At 45.5% G+C, this 21965-nt stretch overlaps 1 protein-coding gene across 1 annotated transcript in view; it reads left to right on the forward strand.

Annotated features, from left to right (window-relative positions):
• Positions 1-8423: 8423 nt before the first annotated feature.
• The window catches only part of antxr2a (ANTXR cell adhesion molecule 2a), a 47354-nt gene continuing 33812 nt past the window's right edge, over positions 8424-21965 (forward strand). Inside the window, exons 1-9 of the mRNA XM_052068987.1 lie at positions 8424-8935; positions 11387-11458; positions 16383-16454; positions 16588-16669; positions 16741-16845; positions 16963-17031; positions 18659-18739; positions 21068-21128; positions 21627-21722. Of these exons, the coding sequence (XP_051924947.1) occupies positions 8742-8935; positions 11387-11458; positions 16383-16454; positions 16588-16669; positions 16741-16845; positions 16963-17031; positions 18659-18739; positions 21068-21128; positions 21627-21722 (832 nt within the window). The 5' untranslated portion in view covers positions 8424-8741. The remainder of the gene's footprint in view (positions 8936-11386; positions 11459-16382; positions 16455-16587; positions 16670-16740; positions 16846-16962; positions 17032-18658; positions 18740-21067; positions 21129-21626; positions 21723-21965) is intronic.

Here is a 21965-nt window from a genome sequence, read left to right on the forward strand (position 1 = left end):
GGTGTGTGTGTTGCTTGATCTTCCTGTGGTTTGGGGTGCGGTAGAATGGATGATCCCCGCGGCGAGATGGATCACCCTGTAATGTGGGTGTGCCGAGCTCGATCATCTGCGTGACGTGAGTCGCTCGATCATCTTATCCCGGATTTCCAGATTCATATTTGAAGCGGATTTATCGCCAAATGTGATCGCATTCTGTTCATCGGTAGCAATCAAAGTCAAGTCATTTGACGTTTTTCAACTTAAGTGTGACATGATCATGCATCAAACGGCTTTTTAAAAAGAAATGGAAATTATTTTTTTTATTTCCTGCTATTTAGTTTTTGTTGGAATATGTCACAACTAAATGCGTTTGGCAAAAAAAAAGCCACATTCACTTTTTACCTATTTTTAAAATTTTTATTTTATTTTTATTTATTAAAAAATTATTTATTTTTATTTATTAAAATTTATTTATTTTTTATTTTTTATGTTTTAGATAACAAAAATGCTAGCGCAACTAGCTAGCGCACCTATATGTTAGCTTTTTGTTTGTTTGTTTTGGGTGTTTTTTTCCACTTTTTTTCTTAAGGATTCAGTTCAAATCACTGATCACATATTATTATTGCCCCCCACCCCCCACCCTACCAAGATTTTAATGGCGCACCTAAACCACCGACAATGTGAAATCAACTTCACAAGCTTGTGGTCATTTTGTATTTTCCATTCTGAGCCATTTAAACTGTTTTAGTAGCCAGTAAAAAAACAACAACAAATCATATTCCTTTTTTTTGGGGGGGGGGGACATCTTGAATTGGTCTTGCGTTAGTTTGGGGCCAGAACTGTGACCTGACACACTTTCCGGTCAGGCTTTCCCAGCATACGGCTGACAGGATTGAAACACGTTTAAGAGAAAGCGTCATCCTGGGGGCTTTGGGGGGGTTTGTTTCGTTTGCTTTAATGGGGACGAGGAAGGTTAGGCGGAGCGGGTGGGGGTGGAGGGAGGGCGGGGTTGCGCGCTCACCATCTCAGGACATGTCGACAGTCACCAGGGATCCTTTAACTTCTGACCCTGGCCGACATGGATAGCGGCGTCTGACGATAAGCGCTATCGATTCACTTTTCTTCTTTGGCAAGGGGGTGGGGGGCGAGGGGGGGTCTAAGTCCACCCCCCCCCATCCCCCCAAGTCTTAACGAACCCCGCGATAGCCCCGCGGCACTTCAGGACCCTCTGAGGGTCGAGACCACCGCGACCTCATTCCGGGACAGATTTCACAGCAGATTTAGCTCACGTGCCGCCGTCCCGCCTCCCGTCATGCCACCCTGCCATCTCCTTTGTCCCACTAAACGAGGCGCAGAGTGGCCAAGGATGTGCGAGCGGGAAGGATGCCAAACTCCGGGACCTGCTCCCGCTTTTAATTGCCTGCATATTCTCGGCCCCCTCGAAGGAAAGTGTGTCAGGAAGGGAAGCCCAGGAGTGAACGAGTGAGGCGGGAGATGCGATTTTTGCCATATTATAATCAGGACAATTCAATTTTACAGAATAACAGTTTGAAAAAAAACATTGTAATCACCCCTCAAAGCTGTTTTTCGCATAGCGACATAAAATTGGTTTGTTATGGCTGTCCACGAGTAGGCCCACGAAAGTCCTCAAAAAAGTCCTAAAAAAAAAGCCCTCATTGTAAGTCGGACATTTCGGTTTGATGGCCGCCCATTTTAGGTTCATTCTGGAAATGTGCCGGTGGTCAAAAAGCCAGCCCCTAAAGCAGGTTTCTCTTGAAATTTGGTATGGATGTTTATCATGAGTAGAGCCACGAAAAAGTCTTCAGAGGCCATTGCCAAAAATGCACAGGAACTCTGCCATTTTGATTCAGTTCACTCATTTCGTGATCATGGTGGCCATTTCCAGTGAAAGAATTTTCAAAAAATCAGCCCCAAAATTGAGTTTTTAATTTAATAAGCATGTCTATCGTAAAGAGACCCACAAAAAAAATCTTAGTAAACAGGAAGTACTGCCGTTTTAGCTTGGAACAGCAGTTTCTGGGTCAGGTTCTTTCAAAGTTTTTTAAAAAATGCCATCAAATGCCAGTTTCACAACATGACATTTTAGTAGGCGCTTCTACGAAACAGATGGATGACACAAAATTAGGAAATATTTTAGTTTTTCGTTTGCGGTCGGAGCACGGTTAAGTTGATTGACTCACCGTCAACCGCAAAAATTGAATTATGTGTCATTACGTTTTTGAAAAATCAGCCCTCCAAGCGAATTTCATTTTGAAACATGAAATTTGGGCAACATGTTTACCACACAAACACACACACAAAAAATCTTAAAAAGCAATGACAAAGGAAGTCAGTCATTTTGGTTTTTTATCACGTTCAGATTTGTAGGCCTCTCTCTCATTTTCAATTCTTCCGATGGGCTAAACTGTTGTAAAATTTGAGTTTGAGTAGCGTCCCGGCACAAATTGTGTTCAAAAAAGTTTGTCACGTTTGAAAACCTGACAAACGAATGGCTCTTCGTTCTCAAACGTTCCTGCTCAACATCATGAAAGAAGGCCAACGGACGGCGGAGCGCTAAAGTCGGAGGCTGTCGGATGCTCGCTTGTCTCCTATCAGCTAACGAGTCCCCTCCCGTCCGACTTGCCTGGCTTTTCTCCCATCTCGGTCAACTTTTAACGCGATTACGCACCGCCGAGGCTGACGCGAGGCTCAGGCGGGCCGCGGCGTCCGTTTTCCCAAAAGCCAACATAAGAACCTCGGATGGATGGATGGGTGGATGGGTGGATACGGGCGGGGGGGGACCCTCGCTCTTCCGTGCCCCCGCCCCCATTGGCTGGTCCTGCTCTCGTCTCCAAAGGCTCGCTAATGTCACATTAAGGGTCTGCGCCGGTGCTGACGGCTGGGCCCGTGTGAGGGATTAATGGCCGCACTTAACGGTACCAGCACGGCCGGGCCAATCTCAGCAATATTTTGCTGGACGTTGAGCCGCCGCACCGCACACTCAAGTCGCGTTAGCTCAACGACAAATGCCACTCTGCCGCGACCGACCGGGGTGGGGGGAACGTGTGGTGTGTGTGTGTGTGTAGTGTGCGGCGGAAGCATTGGCTACTTCCTAAAGTCCTTGACTACAAGTTCCTCAGGCACTTTTTTCCTGTCTTTCGACTTGCTGAAGGAGCATGCGGCTCAGTGCCGGAAGTCATTTTTGAACACCTTATTCCGTATCCTTAAACAATTATGTTTGCCGACTTCAAGTTTTCGGATAAAAAGTATACGGTTTAGTGTTTTCTGGTGAGTTGTCGAATTTGAATAACAGAAGCTCCAAAAATTTGCATTTTAGTCTCGTCAAACTCTCTGGGTTTTGGAGACTTTTTGGGGGGTCAACTCATGATCGACATGGCTACCAAATTTTATGATGTTACGTGGAGCTGATAGCGGCTAACATCACCCGAGGGAAAGGAAAGCGGCAGATTTTGTGTCTTTTTTGGGGCTGGTTCTTGAGAATTTTTTGTGGGTCTACTTATAAATATCCCGGGTTTTGGGGCTGGATTTTTGAAGAATCTTTCAGAGCACTGTGACTTTGGAGGAGCTGTGGAAACAATCAAAATCACCCTAAAATGACGGCTTTGAAAGAAAATGGTGGGGTTCCTGAGTTTTTTTTGTGGTTCCACTCACGATAGACCAGCCCACCAACTTTCATGTGAAACAGGTTTTGCAGGCTGGATTTTCGAACAATTTCTAATAGCAAGCTATCTCGAAAGAATCCTCGGCATGGCTAAACTGGCGTCTTCCAAACAAAATGGCCGACTTTAAACATCACGAAGGGTTCTCGCATGTGTTTAGTTAAGTGTAGCATAGCTGCAGTTGAATGTGAGGTCAGTCGAGAGAAGAACAATGCACCGATGCCGACTCGGTGACAGGCTGGCAAAAACATTGGCGAGATGAAGCTGGCCCGAGGCTCTCGCAATGGAGGTGACGAGCTTCCCAGGATTCTTTGCTGCGCTTCAAAGACTTCCTGCTTCTCTTTAAAAAAAAAAAAAAAAAAGTCCCTCGGGCCCCCCGGGGGACAGCAGGGGACGGCGGTGGCGGTGGGCCTCTTCAGCTATCAGGCGTCATCAGCGCAGCGTGTTCTTGACACGTGACGCCACAGCTAATCGGCTTTTGCGCGCTCCAAAGTCTTCCCTTCTTGTGTCTCTGCAAGCCAACTTCAGGCCCATTGAGGGATAAATGATGGTTCTGCCTGCGGGGGGGGTGGGGGGTGGGGGGGAATAATAATATGTGATCAGTGATTTGAACTGAATCCTAAAGAAAAAAGTGAAAAAAAACACCCAAAACAAACAAACAAAAAGCTAACATATAGGTGCGCTAGCTTGTTGCGCTAGCATTTTTGTTATAACACAATGCATTGTATCTCGATTGATAAAGTGCTTTCGCGACAGCTGCAGCTCGAACAAAGCGCTTTACAGAACACAGAACCTCAAACAACGACAACGAAAACACATTTTGATATATTTATATATAAAAAAAATATATTTTTTTAAATGTCTTTTTCAGTTTCTAGTTTTATTCAGTGTGCTCTCAGCAGCGCTCGGGATCAAACCTTGTTTCCTTGTATCGGTTGTCGCCACGGCAACAAGTAAGACGGTAATTTGCCGACAACTTCATCACCTGTGTCCCCCCCCCCCGCACCCGCCCTCGTTTCGTATTAAAACGGCCGCCGACTTCCCTCAAGTCCAATTTATGGCGAGCGCGGCTGTCAACCGGCAAAGACGCGCGGCCACAAAAAGAAGCTTCCAGACAGATTAAGGCGAAGTCCATCCTTAATTTGTTCATCAGGAGGAGACCTGTCAGCCAGCGCGTCTTCATACGCCCGCCCGCCGCCGCCGCGTCAGGGGGGGGGGGAGTTGAGCGTGAAACACAAAGGGGGAATCAAGAGCAATTACTCCAGGAGGGCGGCAAGGACGTCCAACGGGGGACTTTAATGGACGCCGTTTTAGCCCATTCTCCACGCAAATTAAAAACACTTCCCCGGGTTTCTCCGGGGTCACGATAGCACACGGAGTAAAAACCGCTGCACATTTGTCACCTTCCAGTCAGCCCCGATTTTTGGAGGCCAACCTTTACTCGCCTCAATGAGCCGCTGCTGCTTACCTGGCCCTCCTCCCAAGATGTTACGAAATGCTGAATATGTCCAAAAAATGGTTTAAATATATATTTTTTCCTTTAAATGCTGCTCTACTCAGTTACTTACTTTTCACCCCCGACGATGTCTACTCCTTGCCTTGGACGACTCGCAAAAAAGTTCCCCAGTTCGCAAGTGGCGAGGAGTCGCCAAACAAATATTAGCGGCGAGGACACGTCGTAATGGCTTCAGTGTTTCATAATTAGCCAAGTGGATGTTATTTGCCAAGCTCCTCGGAGGAAAGCGCTCGTGTGTCGCTAACGACGTCTTTAGTTGAAACAGAAGAGCCCAGTCGACGCATAAACACTGCCCATCCATCATGTCCCGATGTGTGTGTGTGTGTGTGTGTGTTTGTGTGTGTGTGTATACGCTACTCATTAGCTGAGCTCAATGTTGCCTCGTCACCGCTGTGGCTAATAGTTCTTTTGCATTCAGCAGATGTTAGCGCTCCGCTAAGTAGCTTGCTAACGTTGTGAATGTCTGCATTTGGAAAGTCGGGGGGCGTGGCTTAAAAAGTTGACCTTTGACCAAGATCGTCTCAGGTCATGACCCCAAAAATTGATAGTTTAACACTTTTTTTTACGTCTTGACTAGCTGAATTCAGTGCCCTGTTGGAATTATGGGGAAAAAAATGTTAGCAGCAGGCTGAGGGAACGGGAAGCGAGATTTGGCAGCCAACACAACACAACCACAGGTCACCAGATTGACTGGGAGTCAGTCAGAAATGGACTGAGAAGGCCCGTCCGGATTGACTCGGTTCGTGACCATTTCGGTGACGGATGAAAAGCCGCTTCCCTCGACGCTTCGTCCGTCAGTTTGTCGACGTTTTCCCCATCATGTCCCAGCAAGACCGACCCTCTGTTTGTTCTTATAACATAGTTATTACAGTTATTACATAGTGCCAACTGTATCCTGGCTGCTCAGTCCAATATGGCTGAAGTGCACCCCCCCCCCCACACACCCAAATAAAAAAATAAATGGTCGCGCTCGACCTTTACCAGTGCATCCGTGAGACCACCGCACACATCTATTCTTTTTTTTTTTTTTTAATCAATTGTAATGTTCTTCCTCATCATTCAACTTGGGTCAAAAGGTCAAAAGCCGTGTGCAGTGACCGAGAAAAGTCCTGAGAATGCAGGTGGCGCTTGGACACATGCTCATGTCAGGATGACCCGACCTCTGAGGGTACACGGATAGGGAGTGGAGCCAAGGACAGTGGGGGGTGGTGGTGGTGGTGGGGGGGGGGGGATTAAAACAGGTTCATCAGAATAGAGCAAACAGTTCCAGATGTTGTTTTGGATGCTTCGATGTGATCTTGTATTGACGACGATGTCGTTCTGGTGTCTCCGAGCTCCCTACTTGACCATCCGCGACACTTTTAACGACAAAGGAGCAACTTCGAAACACGCAAGGCCGGCTTTGAGTTTTGTCTTTCATCCGACTCATCCGGCCAATCGCGTGACACGATGAGGACACGCTTTGCGATTGTTTGCATCGACTTGGCTGTTGTTGTTGTTGTTCCTTCTCGGCGAGTTTCATCGCCTCAACGCCGGCAGGAAATCGCAGAAACCGTGAGAAATGCAGGCAGGCGCACACTCGGAAGGCCTTTTTGTACGGTGACGGCGGCGGCGGCGGCGGCGCTTTATGCCGAAAGCAAACGGCGTGCAGAGGAATTAACATTGTAATTAACATCCAATTAGACTTTGATTTGCCAGATAATTATACCGCTGTGTTGATGTTCACGTTTGATGAGGTGTGTTAGCCGTAATTAGCTGCGGTGGAGGTGTGTGTGTGTGTGTGTGTGTTTGTGTGTGTGTTTGACAACTGCAGCACAGCAGAAGAAAAATAAATTTGCGGTAGAGCAAAGTGTTAAAAGGAGTTTGGCTCACTCAAAGCTCGCCAACTAATCACAGAGGTACAGATTTGGCATAATGCAGTCTCGTAAGATTTCTTGGGGAAAAAAAAATCCAGTTACGTCATTTTTCGAGAAAAAAAATCCCCCACTGCGTGCTCAGCATTCAACATTTTTCTTGATTTTTTTTTCCTCGAAAAAACAGACTGTTGAAATAATACAATTTGAAAAACTTTCGGTCATGTTTCGGTCTGGTTATGTTGGTTTTGATTCCTCATGTGGCCTTTTTTTCCGCCACCGGTTCTCGTTATCTGCGTTCCTTGTGTGTAACCAATTAGCTCCCTCAAGCCTTTGTGTCTTGTCCAAGTGTTTGTCGTTGTCTCGTCACTTTGCGTGTATTTTGTTGCTAGTGATTTTCAGGCAGGCGGCCCGGTAGTCCAGTGGTTAGCACGTCGGCTTCGCAGTGCAGAGGTACCGGGTTCGATTCCAGCTCCGGCCTCCCTGTGTGGAGTTTGCATGTTCTCCCCGGGCCTGCGTGGGTTTTCTCCGGGTGCTCCGGTTTCCTCCCACATTCCAAAGACATGCGTGGCAGGCTGATTGAACACTCTAAATTGTCCCTAGGTGTGAGTGTGAGCGTGGATGATCGCTCGTCACTGTGTGCCCTGCGATTGGCTGGCAACCGATTCAGGGTGTCCCCCGCCTACTGCCCGAAGACAGCTGGGATAGGCTCCAGCACCCCCCGCGACCCTAGTGAGGATCAAGCGGCTTGGAAGATGAATGAATGAATGAATGAATGAATGAATGAATATTTTAGATGCGTGTATCAAACTGGGAGCTCTTTCCATTCTTCAGCACTCAAAAAGTAGCTCGCAGTTTCGAAAAGCTCAGTGCGCCCTGACACAGAGTATCCGAAACATGTATGTTGAAATGCGTGTTTTAATTGCAAAGCCTGGAGTCATATCTTCTTTTTTATCAGCGTTGCCAACTCTTGTTTGAACAAGATGGACGAGTGATAACAGTCTTGGAATTTCCAGTTTGCAAAACACTGAGGATAGGTACGCAATCACCCGAGGGGATGTCATTGAGACATCCGATAAAAAATGTTGCTGGATTGCATGTTGTGAAAAGTAACATGAAGCACATTTATCGAGATTTATTCGCTTTGGAAAAAAAAACGCAACAAAAGAAATACAATTTTTGTCGTGAAAATTTGGGAAAAATGTCATCAAGTATGTAACTATATTTTTCTTTGAAAATGCAACTGTTTCATGGATTAATTTTCTTAACTTCTCCTTAAAATAAGCCCCGTGACGCTTTAAATGTTTCATTTTCAATTTTATTATTAGTTTTTTGTACACTTTATTGAAGATTTTTGCAATCATCATCTCTCCCAGCTTCCGTGAAGTTCCAAAGTCACAAATCCGAGTGTTCAGTGAACGCATCACTTGGTAAGTTCGACTTCTGCCAACTTTTGTCGTGTATTGTAAAACGTCCTTTTCTCTCAGTTTTCCTCTCCTATTCGCACTTTTTCATTCAAAGTGGCGTCCACCCGAATCACGGACTTGGTTTGGAGTTTATCGCGGCTGCGAGTTGGCCGACTGTGAGTCAACAACGATGACGTCTGAGCGGTAATTTCCTCTATTTCACATGTCGCCGCGGACTGAAGTGCGGTGATTCGACATGTAGCTAGCTTGTCACTCGTCGTCGCCGCCGCCGTCTTCTTCTACACGAATGTCTCGAACCAAACGTTCCAAAATGTCCGGAAAGTCGCCTGACTTCTCCCCGGCGAATCAACTTTTACCCGGGCAGCGTTGGTGGCGTGCGGCCGCCTTCGGCGCCCTCATGCTGAGCGTTTTCGCCTCGACGGTCTGGGCGGAGGAAGCATCGTGCCACGGAGCCTACGACCTCTACTTCGTCCTGGACAAGTAAGACACGCACACCCACGCGTGCTTTTCAGCGGGTCTCTTGCGTGAGGAAATGAGCTTTCATGTCAGCAGAAATGCGGTGAGCACTCGTTAATACCATCACTGGTTATCTTAACAACACCGGGTGCCATGTAAATATGCCCCAGAGCGGCTGTGGAGGGCATAACAATCTGGCTTTTGGGCAAAAGTTCAATATTTTCCTAACTTTAGAGCACAGGTGTCAAACACAATGCCCGCGGGCCAGATGTGGTCCGCCACATCATTTTATGTGGCCCACAAAAGCAAACCAAGCATGTCAAATTTTGAAGCTTGCTGAAGTCTGAAACTAAATTCCAAATTGTCATATGTAATCCACAACAACAATCATTATTCTTAACTTCAGATTTTAAAACTATTTATTCATCATTTGTTGTGCGCTACGTATGTAACATGGGAAGAGGATGAACCATTTATATGGGTTCCCAAAATTCATAACAGCCCTCCAAGGCAAACCGTAACGACAATGTGGCCCGTGAAAAAAACGAGTTTAACAACCTTACTGTAGAGAGTGGACTCCTAAAAGGAAGAGCGCACCTTTCTTGAACTCGCTACATTTTCCTCCTTTGATTGTGTTCAAATCTGGAGATGCCAATACACTCTGAATGACAGTTTGCACAAGAACAAGAATGTGGTTATGTCCAAACACAAAATTAATTGATAGCTGCCTAATTTATCACATCATATCAAAATAACCCAAATGTAGCAGTCAAATGTTCCCATGAATACTGAAGCTCTGAGCGGCGTAACACTATGACAGGTTGTATCTGGCACAACAATGTTTTTTGTTGTTGTTTTGTTAGTTTTTTGTAAGAGGTCAAATATTCCGGGTACATCAAGTGATTGGACTTCCAAGAGTAATAAGAAAAAAATATCTGTGCCGGACAAGCTAGCATAAGAACTACGAATGCTAATTGCTTAAGCAAGCAGGACATTGACGATGCTATGGGCCTGTTAGTAACAAATCTTTTTAGAATTCTCTGTAATATCTACTATGGCATTCTTTACGCTGATAATGTATGTTGAGTGCTAATTAAATTGAGTTCTTACTTATCGTTGTAAGTAGGTGTCATCACCACATGCGCCTTCAAGCTCTGCTCGGTCGTAATTCCATAATTCCCATTTATTTTTGGTTCTTTTTCCGTTAAAAGTCATACCAAACTCCCCCTTTGTGGAAGTCTGACATTTGTTGCTAGAACATTGTGGCAAATATGGTTTGAAAATGATTGAATTTTAGTTTTGAGGCTGAATTATTTGTCTCAAACAATTTTTATGGTCAACTAAACCACCAAAAGAGACAACAAAAAAAAAAAAAGAAGGAAGTGATGAGAAATGAATATGCGTCACAGGACACAGTTAACTTTGTGAGGTTTTGAGAAAAACAAATAAAGAAAGAAAGAAATTGGGGTGTGGTCAGCGTTCCGGGGCCGGGCCGCCAGCTGTTGCGACGTGTACGGACGCCGGGGTGGGCTCGGGTCTGGGGGACGCAGCTGTCTTCCACGTTTTTCTGGTGGACGGCGGCACAACAAGTTCACGTTATGATGCAAAGGCAGGAAGAGGAGTTACATCATCACATTGAAAACTTCCTGTCCAAGAACATGAGATCCCCGCCACCCCCCATTTCATTTTATTGTAATCACTCCTTCAAGACTCCCCAGTGTTGACCCTTTTTTTTGTCTGCACTCACCTGACAGAATGCTGACAGCATTTCTGGAGATTTTAATCAGTATTTCATAATTGTGTGTCGGAGTTGTGTTTTTTTTTTTTTGTGCGGCTTTTGGATGAAGACTGAAGTTAGCCTTTTTTTTTTTTTTTTACAACAGTTTTTCGCCTCATCTATTTATTTAATAAATCATCATTGTTGTGATATCCAGATGTTTTGTTTTTGTAGTTTTGGAACTACAAAAACAAAAAAACTACAAAAACAAATTTTCCATAACAAAGGACATTTGTTATGGAAAATTAAAAATAAAACAAAACTAGACTTTATTTCTGTAGCAGTGCCTCTTTTTAGAAAAAACGAATATTGCATGCTTACAAAATATTTCTTATTTTATATTCATTACATATTATATATTATTTTATATTTTTCTCCAGGGGGCAAAAAACCACAACTTGCAGTATTTAAAAAAAAATCAGCAGCACTAAGATATATTTTAGCCTCATTTGATACCATTTGTGTTAAAAATGGAGATGAAAAAAAAATCCCAGAAAATTGTTCTCTCTTGCAAATTTTTTCTGACGTGATTCTTCGCCGAAGCAAACGGTGTCATGAGGCAAAATGTAGCGACGCTTTGCGTTGCGGTGAATTTCAGCCTCCCTCTGTTGGTGTCTTTGAATGGTTCCCGGATTTCAGATGGGATTCTTGCTGACGTGTGCCACAAGATGAGCAGCAACATTTCTGTCTCCTTTCAGGTCCGGAAGCGTTGCCGCCGACTGGTTTGAGATCTACTCCTTTGTCCGCAATCTGACCGACAGATTTGTCAGGTGAGTGAGTGAGTGCGTTGGGTGGTGAGCCTCCCAAGTGGACAAACTGGCACGTCCCAATAGTAGCTACAGTCATATATATAAATAATAATAATCATAATAATAACGATGACGGTCCTTAAGTAACCGTTGAGCAATGACAAGCAAAATGAAAAGTGAAAAAAAAAGAACTCTGTATCATTCCCCACAATATTTTGATTCAACTACATAACAGTTTGAAAATTCACATTGAACTCTTTTTTGTTTGTGGATAATATATTTATTCAGTCAGAAAAAAAGTCCTGCAAATTGGGCCTTCATAAAAAAAAAAATGGCCTTTGTTTCACAAAGAGGACTTGATACTCATGTAGTTTGACTTTTTTTTTCCTTCCTGAAAATAATTGCAGCAGTGATCTTCCCCACCAAATTCTGCATTTTGTATGATATTCCCCCTTTTCCTCACAAATCTCACCAAATTACAACTTTTTCCTTGGAAATAAAGACAAAATAAAACGAAATACAATTCTTGAGAAAATTATGGTTTTCTTTCCTAAAAAGTGGTATATTACACTCATTTTTTCTTATAAAAACGTTCACGAAAAATATGAATTTTTCTCAAAAGAGTGAAACTCTTTACATGAAGGGACAAAAAAAAAACATTTTGGTCCCGACAAGAAACGTATTATGACAACTTTTTCTCTATTCAGTAGACTTCACTTTCTCAGGATTGAAAAAAACATCCGACTTAATCGTTAAGTGTTCTTCTCCGCCATAAAGTCCCGTGGACGATGGTCACCAACTGGAGGCGACACAATCGGCAGTTTTGTTCCCGGTTGGAACCCTGTCACGATTTCGCACGTTCGCCGGCCTCGCAGCTCCGCTTCTGACTTTGGGAGGACGTGGCCGCGCGTCCTATTCAGACCAAAAAAAATTGTCCGTCTTCGAGGTGTGAGCGCCGCCGCCGCCGCCGCCGCCGCCGCCGGCGACTGCCGGCTGCCAGCTCAGCTACAGGACAGACGGCGCTCGCTCGCTTTGCCCGCTTGAAGAAAATAGCAAAGGCAGCAGGTGGGAGTGGGTGGCGGAGTCGGCCGCTCTTCTGGGCTGCGAGAACGGCCATTTGCCACGGGAGTGGCCGCCACACGTACACCCCCCGCCGATCACGCCACCCCCCCCCCGCACCCCCCCCTCCCAAACTCCTGACTTCCACCATATCAGGCTATGCACAGTAAGAACACCACCGGAATTGATTCCAACAACTTTATTTTTAAAAAATTATCTTCCTTTTTGGGGGACGAAATTCAAGTGTTTTTCTCCCCCCATGAACAAAATTTGGGCTCTTTTCCTTGGAAAATAATGTCTTTATTTCGCTAAATTCTTCAAAACTTGACAATTGATTTAATTAAAATTTTTTTCCTTACCATTTTTTTTCCTCTTGATTTTTTTTCTCCCCCCCACCCTCATAGGATTGTTACCTTTTAAAAGTATATAAATACACATAAATTCACCTCATTTTTTTCCCCTCAAGACATATCACGAAAACCACACTCTTAAAAATTTGTTCTCGCAAAATTGCAACTTTTACCAAAAATAAATAAATACAATTGAAACTTTTTTTTCTGGCAATTTTTTCTTTCTCAAATGTAATTTTTAATCAATACAAATGAAAGTCTCAGGGGAATATTCAAATTAAAAAAATCATTGTTTCCCCTCTAAAAAAGAAAAATGTTTAAATTCACATAAGAATGTCACTTTTCCCCCCCAAAATATTTTTTTTCATTAAAAAAACACATAACATGTATGACATGAATATGTCAAAATGCAAAATGTTCCAATTGCAGCACTTTCCGGAAAGTGAGCATTTTTTTTTCTTTTTGTGTGAGCGCTCGAAACCCCAAAGCCAATCAGCCACCCCCCCGGCCCCCCACCCCCACTGCAGCACAACATACACAACGTACAGCAAGACGGCCGGGAGGCGGCGAGGACAATCTGTTGAAGATGCTCGCACACGGCGAACACTTCTGTTCCACCGTGTGTGGCTAATAGCAACGCTACGTTCGACCGATCTCGACAGGAAATCATCCAATCCCCCCCCCGGGCGTGTATTTACGCCAACTTCATGTATACAATCGGCGACATCATTCGGTTGCTGTACGCACGCCGCGGCCGTTTTGTCGCTTGCATTTGACAGATTACTTTGGACGGCGGCCGTGTGCAACCTGACGCCAAATTCTAAAGCGTTTCTTGCCACACGCTCAGTTGAAACCACTTCTTGTCTTTCTCTTTGCACCCAAGATGTTCCTCGCTGCAACTCGGGAGCAATTTTGGACAAAGGGACACACAGAAAAATATTTTGTTCAAGGAAAATGACAAAATGCCTTGCTCTGTGGCCGTATCTGTCACTCAGAGGCCAAACAATGTTTCTTGTTCAAGAAAATGGCATAGTTTTTATTTTTCAAAATAATCTTAGTTTTTAACATGGTTTAGTTTTCATTCATTCATTCATCTTCCGTACCGCTTGATCCTCACTAGGGTCGCGGGGGGTGCTGGAGCCCATCCCAGCCGTCTCCGGGCAGTAGGCGGGGGACACCCTGAATCGGTTGCCAGCCAATCGCAGGGCACACAGAAACGAACAACCATTCGCACTCACACCTAGGGACAATTTAGAGCGTCCAATCAGCCTGCCACGCATGTTTTTGGAATGTGGGAGGAAACCGGAGCACCCGGAGAAAACCCACGCAGGCCCGGGGACAACATGCAAACTCCACACAGGGAGGCCGGAGCTGGAATCGAACCCGGTACCTCTGCACTGTGAAGCCCACGTGCTAACCACTGGACTACCGGGCCGCCTATGTTTTTTTTTAGTTTTTTTTTTGTAATTGTTTTTTGGGGGATTTTTTTTTTTGTGGTGGCGACGGGAGTTGAAATACATTAAAAAAAACTCAGACAACAAACTCATGATTTTGTTTGTAAAAAGTCAGGGAAAGTTTGGGGAAACGCGTCATTTTCTGAGAACAAAAGTTTTCTTTCTTCTCAACCAAGTCATCGCCATATTTTTTTCAAGCTTGAAATTTGTCGGACAAAGACAAAGATGCCTCTTTTCAAAGTCCTGATCTCACGAGTCATCACACACCCTTGTTCTATTTTGAAATAAGTCATCAGAAAGGGTTTCCGAAGATCCTTCCAAAGTATTTGAACATGACATTCCAAAAGCCATTCCACACGGATCCATACAAGTGCTGCTGCTCAACAGCTGGACAGCAAACATATTTTGGCGTCAGGGAGATTGATTAAAAAAAAAAGTCGATATTAAACAAACAACCAAAAAAAGTGTTGCAAAACCAAAATATCCCAAACTTAAAATGGAAGTTTCAAAAGTAAAAGGCTGTGCCAAATATGGCGAGCTTATGCTCCCGCAAAGGCCTGTGGGAACACTGCAAGTTGGCCGCTGCGCTTTGCAACTTCACGCCCGGCATTAGCAAAAGTCTCACATTTTCTCCTTCCACCCAATATGTCCTCATTTGCAATTCCCTTTTACACTTTGAACACAAAGGAACAAAACATACAAATCAGACCGTGCCTTCCAAAATTTCCGAGATGATCATGATGATGATTTATTTATCTATGCGCCACTTTTAGTCCTTAATTCTGCCCTTCTGCGATCCTACAACTGCGCAACTTTGCTTCATTTTCTATAAAAAATGGTACACTTTTGCAGGATTATAATCACGCTGACTCCATCCGCGGTGTTTGGATTGAACTGGTTTCTTTCTATTTCTTCAAAGTACGGTTATCTTTAGAGTCTACAAGCTAGTATAAATCTTTTTGTTCCCCCGACATCAGCAAGGTCATGGAAACGTTTTATTTCAATGGCAGAAAAGCTGTCAGAACAACTTGAGCTCGGCGAACTTAATTTGGCGAGAACCAAGATCCTCTTTCCAAGCGCAACACGGCGTTTGACGCCGTCCGACGTGTGAATGTCCTTTAAAAAGTGGTCAGGATGATGTCAAAATGGAGTTTCAACGCATATGTATGCAATGGACTTGATTTAAATGTATTCAAGTTAGTCATGTCAAATGCAGCCAGCGTTTTCCTGTGTGGCGTTAAAAGTGTCAGGTACATATTTGTGTCCATATTTATGCCCTGCAGGACGTGACTCATATCGCAGCAACATCATGTTAGCTGCGACTTCCTTCGGGCTGACAGAAGCTGCGTATTAAAAAAAAGGGGAAAAAAAAGGCTAATTTTAGGACCATGTGTTGAAAATATATTGGATTCATAGCCATCTGACACTCCTAGAAGCTTTAAGTAATTGGCCGCAGACATTCCATGATGATATTCATAATAATAATTAAGGACCTTTACAAAGTTCAAACATAACATTTGTGCATGAAATTAAGGATGACCTTTGAACTATGGATTCTGCCCCCTTTTCATTGGGAAAAAAAATCACCCACCACAAATAAAATTTTGCCCTACCCCCAAGATTATTTTTATCGCCACCCAAAAATCTGTTCCCCGTCCAATATATATAATATTCCCCCAAATGTTTTTTCCACAGTTACCTCAAAATAATTTTTCCATCAAAAAATCTTCGTAAAAGAAAAACTATATCCCACCTATTTCCCCCTCCCCCAATTTTTTTTCTTCCCCCAAAATATTTTCACCAGTTTTTATTCACCCCCCCCGCCAGAAAATGTAGTTCGACCTAAAAAAAGTGAAAAAATGTCCCCAATCACCCCCACAAAAAATTGTCAAAGAAAATCGCCTTACCACTAAACATGCATTATTTGATGAAATCAATCAATTGCCCAACCTAACGTGTCATAAAGCACATAAACAAAACAGCAAAAATGCATTTATCTCATTATGTTATTGTAAACTGAAATGAGTTTGTAATCCACTTTATTATAACGTTGTTCTTTTTTTTTTTTTTTTTACTCTGTAGTCCCAGGATGAGAGTTTCCTTCATCGTCTTCTCGGCCCAAGCTCACGTCCTCCTTCCGCTGACCGGGGATCGGTAAATTAGCATTCTATTGCTAGCGCGTTAGCATTCCATGATTTCTGTGACAAAACGGTGCCGCATTAGCGGAAACTTAGCATAACCCCCCGCCCCCCAAAGAAAATCCCACCCACCTTTTTTGTCTTATAAGGTACGAAATCGAAGAAGGCCTGGAAAAGCTTCGCGCTGTCAATCCGGCCGGCGAAACATACATGCACGAAGGCATCAAAAAAGTGAGCGGACCTTTTGGCATGGAGCTGAGAGAACTAGACCTGACTTTTTTTTGTGCTTTTTCACCCCATAGGCCACGGATCAGATCCAGAAGCAAGGTGTCAAGTCGTCAAGCATCATCCTGGCGCTGACGGACGGGAAGCTGGATGTGTTTGTTCATGACTTTACTGTCAAACAGGTATTACCCCTGGTCAGGTTCTTTTCCCGGGCTGAGATTTTGATTTTCAGGAATTTATGGTGTTTGGTTTTTGTGTGTGTGTGTGTGTGTGCGTGCGTGTGTTTGGGGATGTTAAAGGCGGAGGAAGCACGGAAGTACGGCGCTCGCGTCTACTGCGTGGGGATCAAGGACTTTGATGAGCAGCAGGTGAGCAAACACTTAGCTCAATGCTAACATAAAATGCAAAATGCCATAGACGAGCTAGAAATTAGCGTTGATGTCACTTGTTTTTTCCAAACCCTTGAACAATGCCTTCTTTGCACACAAGGGGCAGCGACCCATCCAAACAGAGAATACTCACGAGTGGGGTTGGGGGGGGACACAGTGTACTTGTCTTGGCTCCAAAACAAAATGGCCCCTCTTGGGTCCCTGTAAACCAGCATTGGCACCAGCTGTGTGCGAAAGACCCTCCAGTAGGTTTCATCCCTTGCGACTCGAGTGGCCTCCCTGACCCACTTTGATGCACCCCGCCCTGGCCTAAATGGGCTCAAATGACAGGATGCCACGTGAAATCATGAAGGCTGACTTTTGCTGCGTCCCACCGGGGCATCGCACGGAGGAGGAGCAGCGAGATCAAGGTTTCATTCACTTGTGAGCTGAGGCGTTGCCTTCATGGACGCTCGGAAATTTGACATTTTCCTCACATAGCGACTCATGTACTACTTATGTTTACCGAAGCCACATAAGTGATTTGCACCTACTGACAGACCCGTGAACCTACCCACTGACCCACCTACGTAACTAACCCAACCAACTACTTGAACACCTAACCAAAGCCTAATTGCCCAACGAGCTAGCCACAGTTCCTACTGAGCATCGGACCTACTTGCAACCTACCTACTTAGCTATCTACTTATTAACTAACCCACTACCGTAGCTACCTAAACAACTCACTTATTACCATCCTACATACCTAGCGAGTCACCGAGCTACTTGATATCTACTCCATCGACTGACCACGGCCCAACTTACCATCCATCCATCCATCCATCATCTACCGCCGGGTCGCGGGGGCAACAGCTTTAGCAGGGAAGCCCAGACTTCCCTCTCCCTAGCTACTTCTTCCAGCTCTCCCCGGGGGATCCCGAGACGTTCCCAGGCCAGCTGGGTGACATAGTCTCTCCAGCGTGTCCTGGGTCTTCCCCGGGGTCTCCTCCCGGTGGGACATGCCCGGAACACCTCACCAGGGAGGCGCTCAGGAGGCATCCGAATCAGATGCCCAAGCCACCTCATCTGGCTCCTCTCGATGTGGAGGAGAAGCGGCTCGACTCCGAGCCCCTCCCGGATGAAGCTAGCTCTTGGGCCCAACTTACCTTCTGAGCCAAACCTACCAACCGTGAACCCATCCTACTAACTACCGACATACTGAAGGAAAACTAACCTAATCTACTGAACAAACGACCAACTCTTGGGCCTACCGACTTACCTTTAGCTCTCATTGCGCATCTATTCATTTTAAGATATTGGACTAATTCACTGTCGGCACGTTTACAAAGTAGCAAATCTTGATGGCTACTTTTCGGCCCTCCGATGCGGCGTCCTGCCCTCAACACCCCCCCACCCGCCTCCACCTCATAACCATGGCAACCGTTGGTAACCATCCGGCGCCTGCTAAATCCCAAACAAAGGCAACATTCGTCTCCCTCTGCGCCACCGTCGAGCGTTTGCCACAGTTGGGCCATCTGCTCCGTCGCCTGCCGCTCGCCGACGCCAAAGCCAAGGCTCCGTCCAAACTGGACCGCGCCGTTCTCAAACCGTTTCTCCTCCTTCGCAGCTCGTCGACATTGCCGACACCAAGGACCAGGTGTTTCCTGTCAAAGATGGCTTCCACGCGCTCAAAGGCATCGTCAATTCCGTAAGTGAGGCCTCCTCCTCCTCCTTCGTCTTCTTCTTCTTCTTCCTCTTCTCTCTCAGTTCCGGTGTTTCATTTAAAAGACGGAAACGGCTCATTTCCTGTCGCCGACTTCACTCGGGCTGCAAAAGGAAAATCCCGCGCGAGGCCCCCCTCTCTCTCTCTCTCCCTCTCTCACACACTTGCACACACACACACATCCACCAAGTTGGTTTACATGACGTGTGTAAGGCGAGGCCAGAAGGAACATCTGCTGGAGATGTTGCAGCTGTGTTTCGGCCAACGCATACACATGCGCGCGCCACGCACCGACGGACGGACGGACGGACGGACGGGGCCGCCACGTGTGCAGCCGGGAAGGACGCTAGGCCAAAACGCCTGTTTTCATTGTCACCAATGAAAGCAATCTGTGTATCACTTATTGGAGCCAATTTCAAAGCGACAAGAAGGTGTTGTGATGTGGTCCGGGGTGAAAAGGTCAAAAAAAAAAGTCTACTAATAATCTAATCAGACGTAGTCAATAATCACTGTCCTAACTTTCTTGCCTGACAGCTTTGAAGCTGAAAGTTGATTGACAGCACCTTTTTTTGCGGAGATCAAATGTAAACATTGGTAAATATAGACAAAATAGTCTGAACTTTCATGGCAATAGTTATGATGAATGTAATTTACTGTTTGTATTTTTTAGGTTACATTAAAAAAAAGCTTATTTTTAAATATTCATTCATTCATTCATTCATCTTCGTACCGCTTGATCCTCACTGGGGTCGCGGGGAGTGCTGGAGCCCATCCCAGCCGTCTCCGGGCAGTAGGCGGGGGGCACCCTGAATCGGTTGCCAGCCAATCGCAGGGCACACAGAAACGAACGACCATTCGCACTCACACCTCACCTCACCTAGGGACAATTTAGAGTGTTCAATTATCCTGCCACGCATATTTTTGGAATGTGGGAGGAAACCGGAGCACCCGGAGAAAACCCACGCAGGCCCGGGGGAGAACATGCAAACTCCACACAGGGAGGCCGGAGCTGGAATCGAACCCGGTACCTCTGCACTGTGAAGCCGACGTGCTAACCACTGGGCTACCGGGCCGCCCTTTTTTAAAATATTACTAAGTTTAAAAGTACTTAAGTTTGGTTAGTCACATTTTTCCAATGTAATTAAAAAGACGTTCTAGCAAGTTCAGGGAAGGGGAGGTTTCTGGCATGTTTAGGAAAGTTTTTTTTCTCGCCATTTTTTTGTGGGGAAGGTGAGTGATTTCTGGCTTGTTTAGGAAAGGAGGGATTGCAGGTAAATTTGGGATGGATGCTTGGCTTGTTTAATAGTTTTTCTTTGTTTTGGGCATTTGCTGCGACGTTTAGGAAAGGCCAGCGCACTGGCATATTTAGGAAAGGGAGGTCGCTGATATGTTAAGGGGAACAGTGACGTTGCAACATGTTTAGGGAAACATTTAAGTTGGGGCGGGGTGGGGGGGGGTTGTCGGCAAGCTTTTCTGGGGGATATATTTAGGAATGGGAAGCCTTTTATGTTATGGAAGCGGGGCGGCAAGGTTTGTGAAAGGGAAACCGTGGCATGTTTAGGAAAGTGGTTTTATGTGAAAAGAAAGGGGGGGTTGCTGAAAGAGCTAGGAGAAAACGGCCAAGATTCGGAAATGGGGGGGTGTTTGGGAGCACATCGAGGAAAGCTTGGGGCTCTTGGCTCAATTTAGTCAATGCGAGATGGCTGGCATGTTGAGTCAAGTGGGTTGGCAAAGGGGGGGTGACTACCGTTACGTTAAGCAAAGCGAGGTCGCTGCTAAGTATTCCTGACAAATGCGGTGGGAAGCTTCGACCTGACGGGAAACAAGGCTGACAGCTTTTGTCTTTATCTCCACTCTGTCAAGGAAGTCATTATCGGGGGGGGGGGGGGGGGGATAAACGCAGCACTTCCTTTTTCCCGTAGCCTCCCTCCACAATTTTTTTTTTTTTTTTTTTGCAATGCGACCATATCCCGTTGTCACATTTATTTCCCACACTTGGCAGTAAATATTTTTACCGCTCGTCAGATGGAAGCTGTGCGCAACCTGTACCGAAAGGTGCGAGCGCGCGTCCGATGGATTTTTTTTTTTTCCAGAACCAGGCCCCATTTGCATACTTTGTCCTTTGTTGATTTATGGACTGGCGACAGTGGGACCCCCACAAGCCTCTTTATATGTTAATGTCGCATCCGCAGCTTTTTCAATACAAGCGGCGGATGTAATCGCCTCGCATAATTTGCCCATAAAAGCCGGCGTACCCCCAGCCCCCCCTACCCAGTCGGATCCGTTTCTCAGGTGTTGCTTCTCTGTGTGCAGATTTTGAAGAGGTCCTGTACAGAGATCCTGAGCGTGGAGCCCTCCAGTGTCTGCGTCAACGGTGAGCGCATTTCAACCCAAGTGCCGGTGACGCCAATTCACTAGCGCCCCCTGCAAAGTTGAGAAAAAATTCAGCCTGCCATACTTGATGGTTAGGCGAATTTTCTGGAAGTTACTTGCTGGCACATTTTATAAAAGGTGGACACCTGGAAAGTTTACAAAAGGCAAATTTTGCTGCTACGTATAGGAAAGTGGAAAATGTGAAAAAGCCGTCCGATGAAAGATGTTTTACTTTGAAGTTGTTTTGGACCAATAACAAAAATCACCCCCCCCCTGATGACCATTTCACAGATGGCCTCGAAAATTTGGTGGGCCGTGTCTATCCTAACAGGACAGATGGAAAAGTGTCAAAGACTCGTGCCTGAAATTGAACCGGAGGTCGGCCATTTTGATTTGAAGGGGGGACTATTTGGGCTATTTTGGGACTTGTATGTTAATGGTGTCCAACCGGGGAATCGTCCCAAACGCTCCTAAAACCTCCAAAATGTCCCCGCTGCAGAATCTTTCGACATTGTGCTGCGGGGGAATGGCTTTGCGTTGGGCCGCAGCAGCGAGAGTGTGGTGTGCAGCTTCATCGTGGATCAGCAAACCTTCAGTAAGTGACTCCGACATACCGTGTACCGTCTTTGTGCCGTACCAAAAAAAAAAAAGAAAAAGAAAAAAAAAAGCCCAATAAATCAGCTGATTTTTGCCCGTTTTAAAGGTGCTAATATCACTGATTGAATGGGCCGAAGGGCGGCCCGGTAGTCCAGTGGTTAGCACGTGGGCTTCACAGTGCAGAGGTACCGGGTTCGATTCCAGCTCCGGCCTCCCTGTGTGGAGTTTGCATGTTCTCCCC

This window comes from Hippocampus zosterae, chromosome 6 (genome assembly GCF_025434085.1).
Source record: "Hippocampus zosterae strain Florida chromosome 6, ASM2543408v3, whole genome shotgun sequence".
Lineage (NCBI taxonomy): Eukaryota > Metazoa > Chordata > Actinopteri > Syngnathiformes > Syngnathidae > Hippocampus > Hippocampus zosterae.